Consider the following 16,902-nt stretch of genomic DNA (forward strand, 5'->3'; position numbering starts at 1 on the left):
TTTTATGTCCTTCTCACATTGACTTAGCCATATCACTAGCAAATCACAGCCATATCACCACATGCTGCTTTGCTCCATCTCAATTCTATATTTGACAGTTCTATAACTGATCTAATAAATCATTCCACTAACATACATTTTTTGACCTTTTTATGTCCTTCTCACATTGACTTGTTTACATTTAGCCATATCACTAGCAAATCACAGCCATATCACCACATGCTGCTTTGCTCCATCTCAATTCTATATCTGACAATTCTATAATTGATCTAATAAATCATTCTAACATACATTTTTTGACCTTTTTATGTCCTTCTCACATTGACTTGGTTACATTTAACCATATCACAAGCAAATCACAGCCATATCACCACATGCTGCTTTGCTCCATCTCAATTCTATAGTTGACAATTCTATAACTGATCTAATAAATCATTCCACAAAAATAATTCTCTTTTCGACCTTTTTATGTCTCTCATTGACTTGGTTACATTTAGCCATATCACTAGCAAATCACAGCCATATCACCACATTTCATTTTAAAGCTTTTGCCCAGGGTTAATACATTTTCGAATTGCTTTAAATCTTTGCTAATCTTCACTAACTCCAACTTTACGTCTTTGTGCAGATTATTATTTAAATTTAAAAAATAAATATATTATATTAAAAAAAAAAAGTGTAATGTGTGTATTTATTCTCAACTTTTTACAAAAATCCTTAGAGATTCCCCTTTTTCTTTTCTGAATTTTCCAACTTACACTTTAAACAGTTTACCATTAAAATAAAAAAAAAAATAAATGGATTCTCAACTTTTTACAAAAATCCTTAGAAATTCCCCTTTTTCTTTTCTGAATTTTCCAACTTACACTTTATACAGTTTACCATTTAAATAAAAAAAATAAACATTAATGGAATCTATTTATTTAGGAAAATTCCGCTTATGTTTTTTTATTCTCAATTGTTTCCAGAAATCTTTAAGATCTTTTCCAAAATCTCTAGAAATTCCCATATGTTTCTTTCTGTTTATTTCTAACTTACTACCAACTAACAATACCAATGTTTGAGCTCTACTGTCTTAGGAAAAAATACACTGATAAAATGGGAATCAAGGATTCTTGGTAGAAAAGAGGGAAAATCTTTTTCTGTAATTGGTCCTTAATTGTTTTCACAAATCTATACGGCTATTGCATCGCTACTCTTTTCAGATATCTCAAGAAATTCCCAGACTTTTCATTACTAACACTGCAAATCTTCGTGCAGATTATGCTATCCAGAATTCACTAAGAATTCATTATATTATTCTCTGATTTCTCTTACATTCGTGACTGTTTACAGCCGCCCAGCCCGCCGTCGCCGTCGCTGCTGAAGCCGCCGAACATTTTCACCGGTGGCCAGCGGACACTGGACGAGGGTATACCCGCCATCGATCTCATACCGCCGTCGCCGGTGTTGGCACACAAGCCGTTGAATATATTGAATGCCAGCCAGTTGCAAGGTCATTCACATGCCACATCGAGTGGCAGCATTGCCAGTGGCAGTAGCAATCAATTGAGCAGTTTGATACCGAGTGCATTGACCAGCAGCATGCACAGTGTGATTATCGATGATATATCAAAGAATTCAAGCACAACGGCCGCTGCCACGCCCATTTATGTGCCCACCATATCATCAACAGCAGCGACATTGCAACCACCAACGGATAGTCACAGTCACAGTCACAGTCACAGCTTGAATCTATCGGATTTGTCACCGTTGACGGTGTCACTGACGGGTTCGCTGAGTTCGGCGCTGGGCAGCGGAGTCGGTGGAGGAGGCAGTGCCTCCACCAGCGGCAGCTCGTCAAGTGAACGTTTGCCTTTGGCACCAGCGAGCAGTTTCAAGCAACGTTTTCGCCGCAGCAGCTCCAAGAAGCGGCCACAAACCTTAAGACCCAGCACCGATGATCATATCAGTGCACCCGATGAGGAGGAACAGCAATTGAATAATGGCAGCGATAATAGTTGCCTATTGCGAACAGGTGGCAACGCTGCCGCAAGCAGTGCTGCTGCCGTTGGTGCTGGCACTGTCGAAACTCGCCACAAGGATACGAATCGCCTGAGTCCACAGAACTCAATACGTCGTCTCTCCAACACATTGAGCATTGGCAGCGGTCCGGGAAGTCGTCGTGCCTCCGCCTGCATATTCAACTCGCAGGTCTATCAGAATCTAAATCAGCCGCCCAAACTGAAGCCGGGAGCGGGACAGCGTCGTATGAGCTCCATTGAGTTGGCTTTTAGCAAGACATCGCATCTGAATCTGCACAATTTGGAGGCAAATCGCAAGTCCCTGTCGTATACGAACTCCAAGATCGATTTGGATAAGTGGCAAAAGTCCTACACGAATCTCAACGAGCCGGATATGCTGCAACAATATATGGAGGCGCGGGATAAGCGCAAGAATTCCATCAGTCATTACAATCTGAAGAAGCGACTCGAGGAGAAGGAGCTGCAACAGTTACAGCAACTGCATCAGCAGCAATTGCAACAACAGCAACAGCAACTCGATTTGCAAACGCACTCGCAGTTGCCACCACAGCAACTGACCAAGGAGTTGCAACAACTATCCATGCAACAGCAGCTACAACAACACTATCAACAAGCACAACAACAACAACAACAACATCAACATTCCATGGTGCCCTGCGGAGAGCACATGTCCAAGCTGAAGATACTCATCCAGAGACTCACACCGAAGCACTTTACCATCGAGCGTGAGTCATACTCCATGTACGTCTTTCCGGAGGAGAACAGGTAAGATCATTCACTATTCTATTCCACAATTCTACTATTCTGGGTTTCGATTTTAATGGTAAGGGCCCCACCTTTGAAATTTTGAAAATTCAGAATTATAAATATAATTATATTATAATTAGTATAAAACAACGCTTTAAAACTGATTCTGAGACATTTAATTTTCTTGTAAAAAATGACGTCAAATCGAACAAAAGTTCTGACTTGTAAAGTTCCTATTTCCACAGTCTGACCAATTTCAAACTTGCATAACTTTGTCAAAACTCAAGCGATTTTCAAGCGGAATGTCATTTTGTTCATGGTTTGGACTCTAATTTCATTCTGCATTTAAATTTTATTAGATTTGTAAAAAAAATTATTTCCCTTTAGACATTGGCATCGATGCTAAGGGTCCCCCCTTTGAAATTTTGAAAATTGAAAATTTTAAATCTCAAGTTTTCACTTTTAATCAACTCCTTATAATATAATTAGTAGAAAACAACACTTTAAAACTGATTCTGAGACCTTTCATTTTCTTGTAAAAAATCATGTCAAATCGAACAAAAGTTCTGACTTGTAAAGTTCCTATTTCCACAGTCTGTCTAAATTCAAACTTGCATAACTTTGTCAAAACTCAAGCGATTTTTGAGCGTTTGTTCATTTTGTTCATGATTTGGCATCGTATTTCATTCTGCATTCAAACTTAAATGATTTTATAAAAAAAATATTTTCCCATAAGTCTTGAATTCTACAAATTTATAATTTTTAATCTTCCCCCATAATGAACAGCTTTTTAATGCAACTTGAGACCAAAATGTTAAAGCTTAAATTGAATTCAAATTGCCTGTTACATTTTAAATTAAGTAGCTAAATACAATTTCATCATCTGACAAAAAGGCCTTTCAATAGTTCAACTCTTTAAAGCTACTCTCAACATGCGATTTGTGATAGATTTCCAACGCCATCATCCATAAAGGAATATTCTTAACGATTCTCTCAACTTTGTAAAAAGACTTCAAATCATTTTTGCAGTTGTTTTATATTTTCATTTAGGTATTTTGGTTTTTGTTTTCAATTTGATTTTGATACTTGCTTTTGGCAGTAGCTGTAATTCAATTTCAACTTTGTTGCAGTTGTAGAGCAACTTCCATTATTCGTAGCTGCTTGTTAACAATTGTGTTCTGTTTTGACTTTTTTTTTTTACTGTCGACAGATTCCGTCAGATTTGCACGTGGTTTGTGAACCAGAAATGGTTCGACAATGTTGTCCTATTGTTCATAGCACTCAATTGCATTACATTGGCTATGGAAAGACCAAACATCCCTCCAAGCAGCACCGAAAGATTGTTCCTGTCAACAGCCAATTACGTGTTCACCGTCGTCTTCACAGTCGAAATGTTCATTAAGGTGAGTTTACCAATTACCAGTTGATTTGTTATTGACTTGATTTGACTCGTTTTTGTTTTCTCCTTTTTTTAGGTAGTTGCCACGGGCATGTTTTATGGCCCGGATGCATATTTCACATCCGGCTGGAATATCATGGATGGATCTTTGGTTACAATATCAATAATTGATTTGTTAATGTCATTGATTAGTGAATCGAGTCCCAGGATATTTGGGATTTTAAGGGTAAGTTTGGTCCAAACAATTGCCAAACTGGCAACAAAACACTGAAAAAAACAAAAACCAAACAAAATGAAAGCATCGTGTAGCGGCAAACTGGCAACTAACTAACCAACAACAGCGTCACAACCACCGTGTGAACCACTCTATCGACTCCACCACGAAACCACGCATCACCAAAAACAAAACAAAAATATAATAAGAATCAAAGAATTACCAGAAAGACGGGTTCTCTTCGGCATGCCGAATATTTGATACACTTGCAGAGCTTCACATTCAATTTTCGAACTGATTGTTCCTATGACAGCTGTATGATATAGTAGTTGGGTTTTATCCAAATTTGTTCAGCAAGTAATTGGTTTACATATCTAGATATATCTAGAAACAAAAAAAATAATTGTATTGTATACTAAACATTAATTTTAAAGCGATCGTTCCAATGGCAGCTATATCATATCCCACAAAAAAAACATCTACACGAGGTAAAAGTCTAGTGACGAAAACAATTTCTAGCCCCAAAATTTCTGATATCCAATTTTGTGGCAGCTATATCTTATCCCACAAAAAAAACCTCTACACGAGGTAAAAGTCTAGTGACGAAAGCAATTTCTAGCCCCAAAATTTGAGATATCAAATTTTGCGACGAACAAAATTCAGTTTAATCTATAAATTTTAAATAAAAATATAAATTAATAAAAAAAAAGCGAAAATTGGCATTGTGCACTGTGAGTAAAAAGGATGAGCTTCTTTGTACATAAAAATTACTTTTTGTGCAGTGCCGCATAGTAGATTTTAACCAAATTAAAGTTAGGATAAATAGGCCATTAAGAAATGTTTATTCCGTCAGATTGGTTGAGATATCTTCATAAACAAAAGGTGGATTTTCGACAGATCGTTCCTATGGCAACTATGTGATATAAATGACAGATTTATACCAAATTTGGCTGAAATATTAAAAAAAAAAAAAAAAAAAAAAAAAATCGTTTCACACAAAATTTTATTTTCGACCGATCGTTCTTGGCAAGTATATGATATAGTTCACCGATTTAAGCCAAATTTGTTTAAAATGCATAAGAAAAACTTAAGTACATATTTTATCAGATTGGTTGAGATATTTAAAAAAATAAACAAGTTTTTTAACTAAAGGTTAATTTTCGACCGATCGTTCCTATGGGCAGCTATGAGATATAGTAGACTGATTTGAACAAAATTTCGTCAGGATAAAAAGACAATAACAAATGCAAATTTTGTAAGATTTGCTTAGATATTTTGTAAAACAACAAATATTTTCTATACTAGAGAATGATTTTCGACCGGTCGTTCCTATATAAACTCTCTGCAAGGGTATAAAAACTCCAAGAAAAAAAAAAAGAATCAACTGCTAATGCGCACGCGGCTCAGAAAAGCTATAGCTATTGCTCGCTCGCTCGCTCGCTCTTTCGCTCTCTTTCTCTCTCTGTCTATCTCTTTCTCTATATTTAACTGTAACTCTAGCTCTATCTCTGTCGGAATTGGCTACTATCTGTCTCTATAACTTACAATGCTATACGTTTCTTTCTAACACACACATCTCTCGATATCATCATCAAGAGCTGTCTCTCTTTCTCTTACATTCTTTCTTTCTGACAATCTGTTTCTGTCTCTGACTCTTTCTCTGTTTCTCTTGAACTTAAAATATATATATAAATTATATATTGTGTATGAATCGGGTATTTCATATTAACCATGACATAAAACTCAACCAAAACTTAACTAAAAACCAAACCGATCTGCAGGTAAATTCTCGTGCTATATCATTATAATGGCAAGCAAATTACTCGTAACGCTTTTAACTATCTAACTATCTATCTATCTGTTTCTATATCTCTAAATCTCTCTCTGTTTGTGTGTGTGTGTGCGTATGTGTGTGTAGTGTACCCACCCCCCTCCCCCTCCCCTGCTTTTGAAAGTGTTGAAAGTTTTTGTCCTACATCCAAAGTAAATTGTTGTTTCACTTTCATATCGTTTGTACATATACATATATGTTATATATATAATAATATATCTGTAATAATCAGTAATTGCATTTTCTTACACTATCACGTCCCAATTCCAATGCTAAAGTTACAACCTAACCTCACATTTTGATTTCATTTAATATTCATATTTATCGAATCTGTAAAAGTTTAAAAATGTATTGTATAATCTTAATAAGTTTAAGAGATGAGCGTGTTTTAGGATAATATCGATTATTTGTCCGGTTTAGATAACATTTTCTAAATATTTTCCGTTTGTTTCGCATTCCGATATTACACGTTCCCCAAGCTAATTTACTTGTTGTGGATGATATTTCAGTTCATATTTTATACGTTCCTCAAATTAATCGGTTTAAGAGCGGCTTTTTAGGTGTTCCGATTCCACTTGCTCCGCGACTTATTTCAATTGATTTGTGTATATTTTTAATACCGCTTGTTCCGCGACTTATTTCAATTGATTTTGGCATATTTTTAAGTGTTCCGATTCCACTTGTTCCGCGAATTATTACAATTGATTTGTGTATATTTTTAAGTGTTCCAATACCGTTTGTTTCCCGACTTATTTCAATTGATTTGTGTATATTTTTAATACCACTTCTTCCGCGACTTATTTCCATTGATTTGTGTATAGTTTTAAGTGTTTCGAATCCACTCGTTCCGTAAGTTTTTTTAATTGAATTGTGTATATTTTTAAGTGCTCCAATTCCGATTGTTTCGCGACTTATTTCAATTGGTTTGAGCATATTTTTAAGTGTTCCGATTCCACTTGTTCCGCGAATTATTTCAATTGATTTGTGCATATTTTTAAGTGTTCCGATGCTACTTGTTCCGCGAATAACATCAATCGATTCGTGTAAACTATTTAGTGTTCCTATTCCACTCGTTCCGTGAGCAGTTTAACGTGGAATGTAAATCGAAAGGAATTATAATAATCCCAATTCCAGCCGTTTCACGCTCATTTCTAATTCTAACTTTGGAATTAAATGCTTTTTACAGTTTCGAAGTTCGTAAGGTGTTAAATGTATAAACGTTTTGAAAGTCTCCCCATTTTAGAAGTTGATAGAAGTTATAGAGAGCGTAACGCTCTCTTTTGCCCCGCTTATTGCTCGCTCAACATTCCACTTTCAATTTCAATTTCATTCCCATGTTGCATATCCCATTCCCATTGTTTCGATAACATTTCGTTTGGTATTTACGTAATTGCTTAATTGATCACGTTGCGTTGCAGTTTCTGTTTCAATTTCAGTTCACATCACTGGCGATCGTTGAGGCTATATATATATATGATATATATGAAATGTTCTAGCTGAATATGGTTGTTAATAATGTTATCGATATTTTGTTTCGCAGGTGTTTCGGCTACTTCGTTCCCTGAGGCCGCTGCGTGTGATTAACCGCGCCCCGGGTCTGAAACTAGTCGTGCAAACGCTCTTATCATCCCTGCGTCCCATTGGGAACATTGTGCTGATCTGTTGCACCTTCTTCATCATCTTTGGCATACTCGGTGTGCAGCTCTTCAAGGGCACATTCTTCTACTGCGAGGGCGAGAACATTAAGAACGTACGGAATGCCGATGAGTGTCGTCGTATACCCGGCAATGTCTGGACCAATCGCAAATATAACTTTGATGATCTTGGCAAGGCATTGATGTCGCTATTCGTGCTGAGTTCCCGTGATGGTTGGGTTAATATCATGTATACCGGACTCGATGCCGTCGGTGTCGATCAACAGCCGATTGTCAACTATAACGAATGGCGATTACTCTACTTTATTGCCTTCATACTGCTGGTGGGATTCTTTGTGCTCAACATGTTTGTCGGCGTGGTTGTCGAGAATTTCCATCGTTGTCGCGAGGAGCAGGAGAAGGAGGAGAAGATACGGCGCGCTGCCAAGCGAGCACTACAAATGGAAAAGAAACGTCGTCGGATGCACGAACCACCCTACTATACGAACTATTCACCGACTCGCATGTTCGTGCACAATGTTGTGACATCGAAATACTTTGATCTGGCTATCGCCGCTGTTATCGGACTGAATGTCGTGACCATGGCCATGGAATACTATATGATGCCCAAGGCATTACAATATGCTCTCAAGATCTTCAATTATTTCTTTACGGCCGTTTTCATACTCGAAGCGAACATGAAATTGGTCGCATTGGGTTGGCGTTTGTATCTCAAGGATCGTTGGAATCAACTCGACGTTGGCATTGTGCTACTCTCCATTGTGGGCATTGTTTTGGAAGAGCTCGAGACGAACATAATACCGATAAATCCGACGATAATACGTGTGATGCGTGTGTTGCGCATCGCACGCGTTCTCAAGCTATTAAAGATGGCAAAGGGTATACGGGCGTTATTGGATACGGTAATGCAGGCACTGCCACAGGTGGGCAATTTGGGATTGCTGTTCTTTCTGCTGTTCTTCATATTTGCGGCGCTGGGCGTGGAGCTGTTTGGTCGACTCGAATGCTCCGATGAGATACCCTGCCAGGGTCTAGGCGAGCACGCGCACTTCGCCAACTTTGGCATGGCTTTCCTCACATTGTTTCGCGTAGCGACTGGCGACAATTGGAACGGCATCATGAAGGACACGCTGAGGGATAATTGCGATGACGCCGCCGATTGTGTGCGCAATTGTTGCGTCAGCTCGGTTATTGCTCCCATATTCTTTGTGATATTCGTTCTAATGGCGCAATTCGTTTTGGTCAATGTCGTCGTGGCTGTACTGATGAAACACCTCGAGGAGAGCCACAAGCAAATGGAAGATGAGCTCGACATGGAAGTGGAGCTGGAGCGTGAACTGGTGCGCGAACAGGAGTTTGCCCAAGAGCAAAAACTGTGCCAGCAGCTGGCGGAGGCGCAGGCGAAATTACCAAAAGCTCCAACGCGAGCACCACTGGCCAAGGTCAAATCTCTGCCCAAGAATTTCATCTATAGCACACCCTCGCTGGACAAGAAATTCCCCAGTCCCAGCTTAAACAGCAGTGCGGCCACCAATTTGAATCTAATGCAAACAGGGCCCGGTACTGCTCGACGTCAGACCATACAGTACTTTAATCAGCAACAACAACAGCAACAACAGCAGAGCTTGGCTCTCAGTCTGGCCGAGATGGGCGGCGCGTTGACGCCTCAGTCGCTGGGCGCACGGCTGGGCGACGGCAGCTTTAACATTGGCAGCGGGACGGCCGTTGCAGGTACCGCCGCCGATGTGGGCCTGCAACTGCCGCCCCTCTGCCGACGTGGTCGTCGCGCCTCAGCTGCCGCCGGTTTCCGCAAGCGTGGCGTGCTGTCCAAGGAGCGTTCACTCGATGAGCAGGCCATACGGCGTCGCAATCTGGAGGCGAAGCGTACCAGCTGCGACTCATTGCCCTGGGGCGGTGATGCGCTCGACTATAGGCGTGGCACCATCTTCGAGAGCCTCGAGAGCGATGGCAATAGTCCATCGGCTAGCTATGATCTGGATATACGCAGCATACGCAGCGCCGAGGTGCCACGTTCCGCCAGAGATTGTGATCGGGAGCGGGATCGGGAACGTGACTTGGTTGATCAGCTTACTCCAGCACGTGTGGAGACGGCAGCAGAGCCACTGGCCGTGGTCAGTGCTCTCGTACAGTCCACGCCCACGCCCACAGCCACGCCCACAGTCACAGCTACGCCCACGCCCACGCCTTTGCCCTTGCCCTTGCCCATCGTCTTGCCCAGCGCACGTCGTCCATTTGGCTGGTCACAGTCCGTGGACCAGGGCTGCCTGTTGGGCGCCCAGGGACGCAGCAGCCTGCTGTTGTCCGTGCCACGTTGCATGCCACCGCGCAGTCGCAGCGGCAGCACCAAGCAGCTCTTCAAGCAGCAGGCGCTCGACGAGGATGCCGACATGGATGAAAATTCGCTGCTGCTGCCCACAAGCAGCATTCAGTTGTCTGGCAACGCTCAACAACCACAGCAATTAAATGGCTCCGGTTCCGCTAACAACTGCATGCGCTTCCGCTTCTGGTTCCGGTTCCGCTTCCGGTTCACTGCATGTCTCCGCTGCAACTGGCGACTGTCCCGCTCCAACCAAATCCGATACGGCGGACATTATGCGCATCATCAGCGAACGACGTCGCATGGATCAACGCGATCAAAGCGGCAACGAGGACAGCGATTACAACGAGTTGTTGCTCGTCAAATCGCCGCAATCCTCAACGGATTAAGCTTAAGTTCTCTCTCTCTCTCTCTCTCTCACACACACACACACACACTCTACCTGTCTCACACTTCTTACAAAAAAAAAAAAAAAAAATGCAGTCTGGCCACATTTATTTCCAAACAACGTTGCCAAATTTCACTACAAATGCACTTATCGATAATTTCGATAAATTTTGCGCAACAGAACTGTTGTTACCAGTGCTGCCAGTGTAGCCATTTAGTTGCTAGATCTAGCTACTTTTCAACAAATTTGCAATCCAGCTATTTTTTTTTTTTTTTTTTAGCAATTTTAGCAACTTTATTACAAAACTAGCCTTTTTTTAATTTGCTTTAGCATTTTTAGCTTTTTTTTAACTATTTAAAATTGATAGCACAAATTACGATTAATAATGGTTCACAAAAATATTGGAACTTGTATTTAACTTAGTGGTTTTTTTATATAAACAACTTGAAAGTGTTTGCGCACTCTTTTAGAAAAAATTTAGAAGCACTTTTTTTTACTTGACTCAAATTACTGGCAATGAGAAATACGCTGACTTTAGTGAAGCTGACGAGTTAGATAGCATTATAAGTAATCTTTAGTTAAATGTTAATATAACTGCTGAAATCATGTTCCTTTTTAATTTAAGTATTTTGAAATATTTGAAAAATTCATACATATATTTGTTGAAAAAGAACATTTTAATGACTTAACTTTTTTTTTTTGGCAATTTTCATATAATTTTTAGCAATTTTTGCAAGCTTTTTTTCCAAATCAAGCATTATTTGTTTCGATACTTCTGGCAGCACTGGTTACCACAGTGAACTCTCACATATTAAGAACAATTCATATTTTTTGGACTACAACAAATTTGCAAATAGATACTAACAAGATTACGTAATTATTATCATTAAATGATGGTTATTTTTTTTTCAACTGCTGAAATTCGAAAATAAATTATAATTAATTATTTAAAACCAAAAAAAAAAACTTAACAAAACAGGCACGAAATAAAAAATTTCATATAAATATAAAATCTGAAAATATCAAAGAATTTTCAAAATGCATTTGAATTCAATCACTTTCTTTTTAAATGTATTGCAGTCAAATTTAGCACTTTTTTCATTTTCTGAGGAAATTTAAAGTTGTGAGAGCTCTTATTTGTGAGCCACTACTGTATATACATACTAGTCCCCTCTCTTTCTTACTCAATTACACACACACACACACACACACATGTAACTGTAACTGTAGCCTGTACTAACTTTAGGGAATTTTCCAAGTGCTCAGTTTGAAGAAAGCAAAACTAAAATCGTTAGTAAATAGGCAAATATAATGATAAAGATAACGATAACGATAACGATTAATGATAACATTACTCACTAGCGTTAGGCGTTAACTGTAAACTGTAAACGTAAACTGTTAACTGTAAACTGTAACTGTAAACTGTAACCATAAACGATTAACGTTAGCTATAACGATAACGATAACTACTCAAATAGAGCGTTCTCTAACAACAAAAAAAAAAAATGAAGAGTAAAAAACATAATAAAACTATAAATAATTGTCAACTGTTTTTAGTGCAATCTACGGTTTTCATAAGTTTAGCAACAACAACAACAAAACATGCGAAAAGGTATCAAGCAAAAAGAAAAACTAAAACTTATCGATAGCAATGACAAAATCGTTGTTTAGAGCGTTTTCCGTTTCAAACCAAAATCGATAAATGCAGTAAAAAGAAAAAGAGAAGCAAATTAAGCATATACTAAAAAAAATCTGATTATTCATATGTATACAAAAAACAAGCGTTATATGCGATATATATATACATAATGTATACATATACCAGGATTCAGTATATATATAGTATATACACGTATATATATATAGGAGAGTACATGCATACATGATGGAAATTGTGAACAAAAAATCATCAACTCTGTGATTAGCTCTTAAAGTTTAAACATTTATATAAACTATACAAAAAACCAAAAGATCGATGGTGAACGAAGAAGAAGAAGAAACCAAATACTAAACGTACGTAGAGTATGTATATAGAGCATCTGAATTATGTATGTGTATTGCATTGTATTGTATTGGAACGTATTGTATTGTATTGTATTTTATGTAGTCTAGTCAAAAAAAAAACGATTAAAGTAAAAGCTGAAGCAGTATTCACAGATTGATAAGCAATAGCAATTTTAGCTCGTTAAGTAAAAAAATACTACAAAAAATACTAAAATAATACCAAGCACCAAGCAGCTCTTCAAGCAGCAGGCGCTCGACGAGGATGCCGACATGGATGAAAATTCGCTGCTGCTGCCCACAAGCAGCATTCAGTTGTCTGGCAACGCTCAACAACCACAGCAATTAAATGGCTCCGGTTCCGCTACAACAACTGCATGCGCTTCCGCTTCTGGTTCCGGTTCCGCTTCCGGTTCACTGCATGTCTCCGCTGCAACTGGCGACTGTCCCGCTCCAACCAAATCCGATACGGCGGACATTATGCGCATCATCAGCGAACGACGTCGCATGGATCAACGCGATCAAAGCGGCAACGAGGACAGCGATTACAACGAGTTGTTGCTCGTCAAATCGCCGCAATCCTCAACGGATTAAGCTTAAGTTCTCTCTCTCTCTCTCACACACACACACACACTCTACCTGTCTCACACTTCTTACAAAAAAAAAAAAAAAATGCAGTCTGGCCACATTTATTTCCAAACAACGTTGCCAAATTTCACTACAAATGCACTTATCGATAATTTCGATAAATTTTGCGCAACAGAACTGTTGTTACCAGTGCTGCCAGTGTAGCCATTTAGTTGCTAGATCTAGCTACTTTTCAACAAATTTGCAATCCAGCTATTTTTTTTTTTTTTTTTAGCAATTTTAGCAACTTTATTACAAAACTAGCCTTTTTTTAATTTGCTTTAGCATTTTAGCTTTTTTTAACTATTTAAAATTGATAGCACAAATTACGATTAATAATGGTTCACAAAATATTGGAACTTGTATTTAACTTAGTGGTTTTTTATATAAACAACTTGAAAGTGTTTGCACTCTTTTAGAAAAAATTTAGAAGCACTTTTTTACTTGACTCAAATTACTGGCAATGAGAAATACGCTGACTTTAGTGAAGCTGACGAGTTAGATAGCATTATAAGTAATCTTTAGTTAAATGTTAATATAACTGCTGAAATCATGTTCCTTTTTAATTTAAGTATTTTGAAATATTTGAAAAATTCATACATATATTTGTTGAAAAAGAACATTTTAATGACTTAACTTTTTTTTTTTGGCAATTTTCATATAATTTTTAGCAATTTTTGCAAGCTTTTTTTCCAAATCAAGCATTATTTGTTTCGATACTTCTGGCAGCACTGGTTACCACAGTGAACTCTCACATATTAAGAACAATTCATATTTTTTGGACTACAACAAATTTGCAAATAGATACTAACAAGATTACGAAATTATTATAATTAAATGATGGTTATTTTTTTTTCAACTGCTGAAATTTGAAAATAAATTGTTATTAATTAATTAAAACCAAAAAAAAAAACTAAACAAAACAGGCACAAAATAAAAAATTTCATATAAATATGAAATCTGAAAATATCAAAGAATTTTCAAAATGCATTTGAATTCAATCACTTTTTTTTTTAAATGTATTGCAGTCAAATTTAGCAGTTTTTTCATTTTCTGAGGAAATTTAAAGTTGTGAGAGCTCTTATTTGTGAGCCATTACTGTATATACATACTAGCCCCCTCTCTCTCTCACTCAATTACACACACAGACACACACACACACACATGTAACTGTAACTGTAGCCTGTACTAACTTTAGGGAATTTTCCAAGTGCTCAGTTTGAAGAAAGCAAAACTAAAATCGTTAGTAAATAGTCAAATATAATGATAATGATAACGATAACGATTAATGATAACATTACTCACTAGCGTTAGGCGTTAACTGTAAACTGTAAACGTAAACTGTTAACTGTAAACTGTAAACTGTAACTGTAAACTGTAACCATAAACGATTAACGTTAGCTATAACGATAACGATAACTACTCAAATAGAGCGTTCTCTAACAACAACAAAAAAATGAAGAGTAAAAAAACATAATAAAACTATAAATAATTGTCAACTGTTTTTAGTGCAATCTACGGTTTTCATAAGTTTAGCAACAACAACAACAAAACATGCGAAAAGGTATCAAGCAAAAAGAAAAACTAAAACTTATCGATAGCAGTGACAAAATCGTTGTTTAGAGCGTTTTCCGTTTCAAACCAAAATCGATAAATGCAGTAATAAAAAAAAGAGAAGCAAATTAAGCATATACTAAAAAAAGCTGATTATTCATATGTATACAAAAAACAAGCGTTATATGCGATATATATATATATACATATACAGTTATACATAATGTATACATATACCAGGATTCAGTATATATATAGTATATACACGTATATATATAGGAGAGTACATGCATACATGATGGAAATTGTGAACAAAAAATCATCAACTCTGTGATTAGCTCTTAAAGTTTAAACATTTATATAAACTATACAAAAAACCAAAAGATCGATGGTGAACGAAGAAGAAGAAGAAACCAAATACTAAACGTACGTAGAGTATGTATATAGAGCATCTGAATTATGTATGTGTATTGCATTGTATTGTATTGGAACGTATTGTATTGTATTGTATTTTATGTAGTCTAGTCAAAAAAAAAACGATTAAAGTAAAAGCTGAAGCAGTATTCACAGTTTGATAAGCAATAGCAATTTTAGCTCGTTAAGTAAAAAAATACTACAAAAAATACTAAAATAATACCAAGCAAAATACTAAAAAAAAATCTAAATTGTTGCCACGTTTCATGACAAAAAAAAGAAAAACGAAAAGGAAATTTATGAAAACGAATTTACATAGTTACATAACAGATAAACACAGTCCCTCTCCCTCTCTCTTTCCCACACACTCAGTCTCTTTCTTTCACACACACACAAACAACTTGATACGTTGCTCTTTGGACAATCTATTGGCTTTATTTCTCTCTCGCTCATTTCAATAAAATTGTGCCAAAAAAAAAGGATATAAATAATACTGAACGCAGACTATCTCTCTCTCTCTCTCTCACACACACACACATAAGCAGAAAGTAAGGGTAATTAGTGTATGTTAACTTTTTTGCGTAGTAAAAATATAAAGCCGAAAATCTTGAATTAATTGATTGATAAATAAAACCCCCCTTCAGAGGAGATAATGGATAAACGATAACCCAGAGGTTTATTTTTATATACCGAAAAAAAACTAAACTAACGGGCTAACGGGGAAATATCGAAAATACTAAAGTACATTCTAGTGTTAACTGTAGCATATATATAGTCTATATACATATGTAGTAAAACTTTTAATGATAGTCGAAATATATACTTAGCCCTTATATAATTGCAATAGATAAATCCCCCCTTCCTCCGTGAGAGCTCTACAAATTTTCAGAACCCCGGAACAACTTGATGTCGTAGCATTTATATAAAAATAAAAAATTAGCATAAAAAAAAAAAACAAAGAAAAAGTATTAGAGAAGTTTATAAACTAAATTATAGAGTATATATATATATATATATATATAAATGTACGTGTATATGTATATATGAAACTATCAACGAATTACAATAGCTAACCTAAAAGTCAGCACAAAGAATAAACTTATCGAAAGCGATAAACGAGCAAAATTAAGAAAGCTGAAGAAAAAGAACATAAACACTGTCAATTTCTCAACATGGTCTAAAGAAATTTCCAAAACGAAAGGCATTTTTTACACTCTTTGTAGATCAATAAAAATGTATCGATAACGATAACGATAGCATACCCAAGTTTAGATACACTTTTGACACACCAAAAAAAAAAAAAAAACAAAACAAAACAAAAAGTATAAACAAAAAACAAGCAACAAATCGAACTTAGAAACTTTATTGCTAATTTCGATCGGGGCCGATATCGGGCGTTACGCGTAACCGAACACATTTATACAAAAACAACAACAGCAACAACAATAAGAAACGACAAGAACAAAACAAATTTAATTATTATGTAATAATTTCATCTGTGCCTTTCTCTACGAATATACGATCTATATATATGTATATATAAATACAAAATTATGATATATATAGATTTATACTTATAAAACTACTTTATACTACTTCACATGTGCTCTTCTCTATACACACAAATACACACACACACACACATACACATTTTCTGCCTCATTCTCTCTCAATCTCACTCTCATTGGTGGAGCTGCAAAGTTATCGATA

At 36.8% G+C, this 16,902-nt stretch overlaps 1 protein-coding gene across 1 annotated transcript in view; it reads left to right on the top strand.

Moving 5' to 3' along the window:
* The window catches only part of LOC117793925 (voltage-dependent T-type calcium channel subunit alpha-1G), a 151,510-nt gene extending 138,086 nt beyond the window's left edge, over nt 1-13,424 (top strand). Inside the window, exons 20-26 of the mRNA XM_034634377.1 lie at nt 1,336-2,789; nt 3,982-4,174; nt 4,247-4,396; nt 7,756-9,916; nt 9,986-10,306; nt 10,389-10,560; nt 13,125-13,424. Coding sequence (XP_034490268.1) covers nt 1,336-2,789; nt 3,982-4,174; nt 4,247-4,396; nt 7,756-9,916; nt 9,986-10,306; nt 10,389-10,560; nt 13,125-13,191 — 4,518 coding nt within the window. The 3' untranslated portion in view covers nt 13,192-13,424. The remainder of the gene's footprint in view (nt 1-1,335; nt 2,790-3,981; nt 4,175-4,246; nt 4,397-7,755; nt 9,917-9,985; nt 10,307-10,388; nt 10,561-13,124) is intronic.
* Nucleotides 13,425-16,902: the final 3,478 nt, after the last annotated feature.

Source organism: Drosophila innubila, chromosome X (assembly GCF_004354385.1).
Source record: "Drosophila innubila isolate TH190305 chromosome X, UK_Dinn_1.0, whole genome shotgun sequence".
In the NCBI taxonomy this organism is placed as follows: domain Eukaryota; kingdom Metazoa; phylum Arthropoda; class Insecta; order Diptera; family Drosophilidae; genus Drosophila; species Drosophila innubila.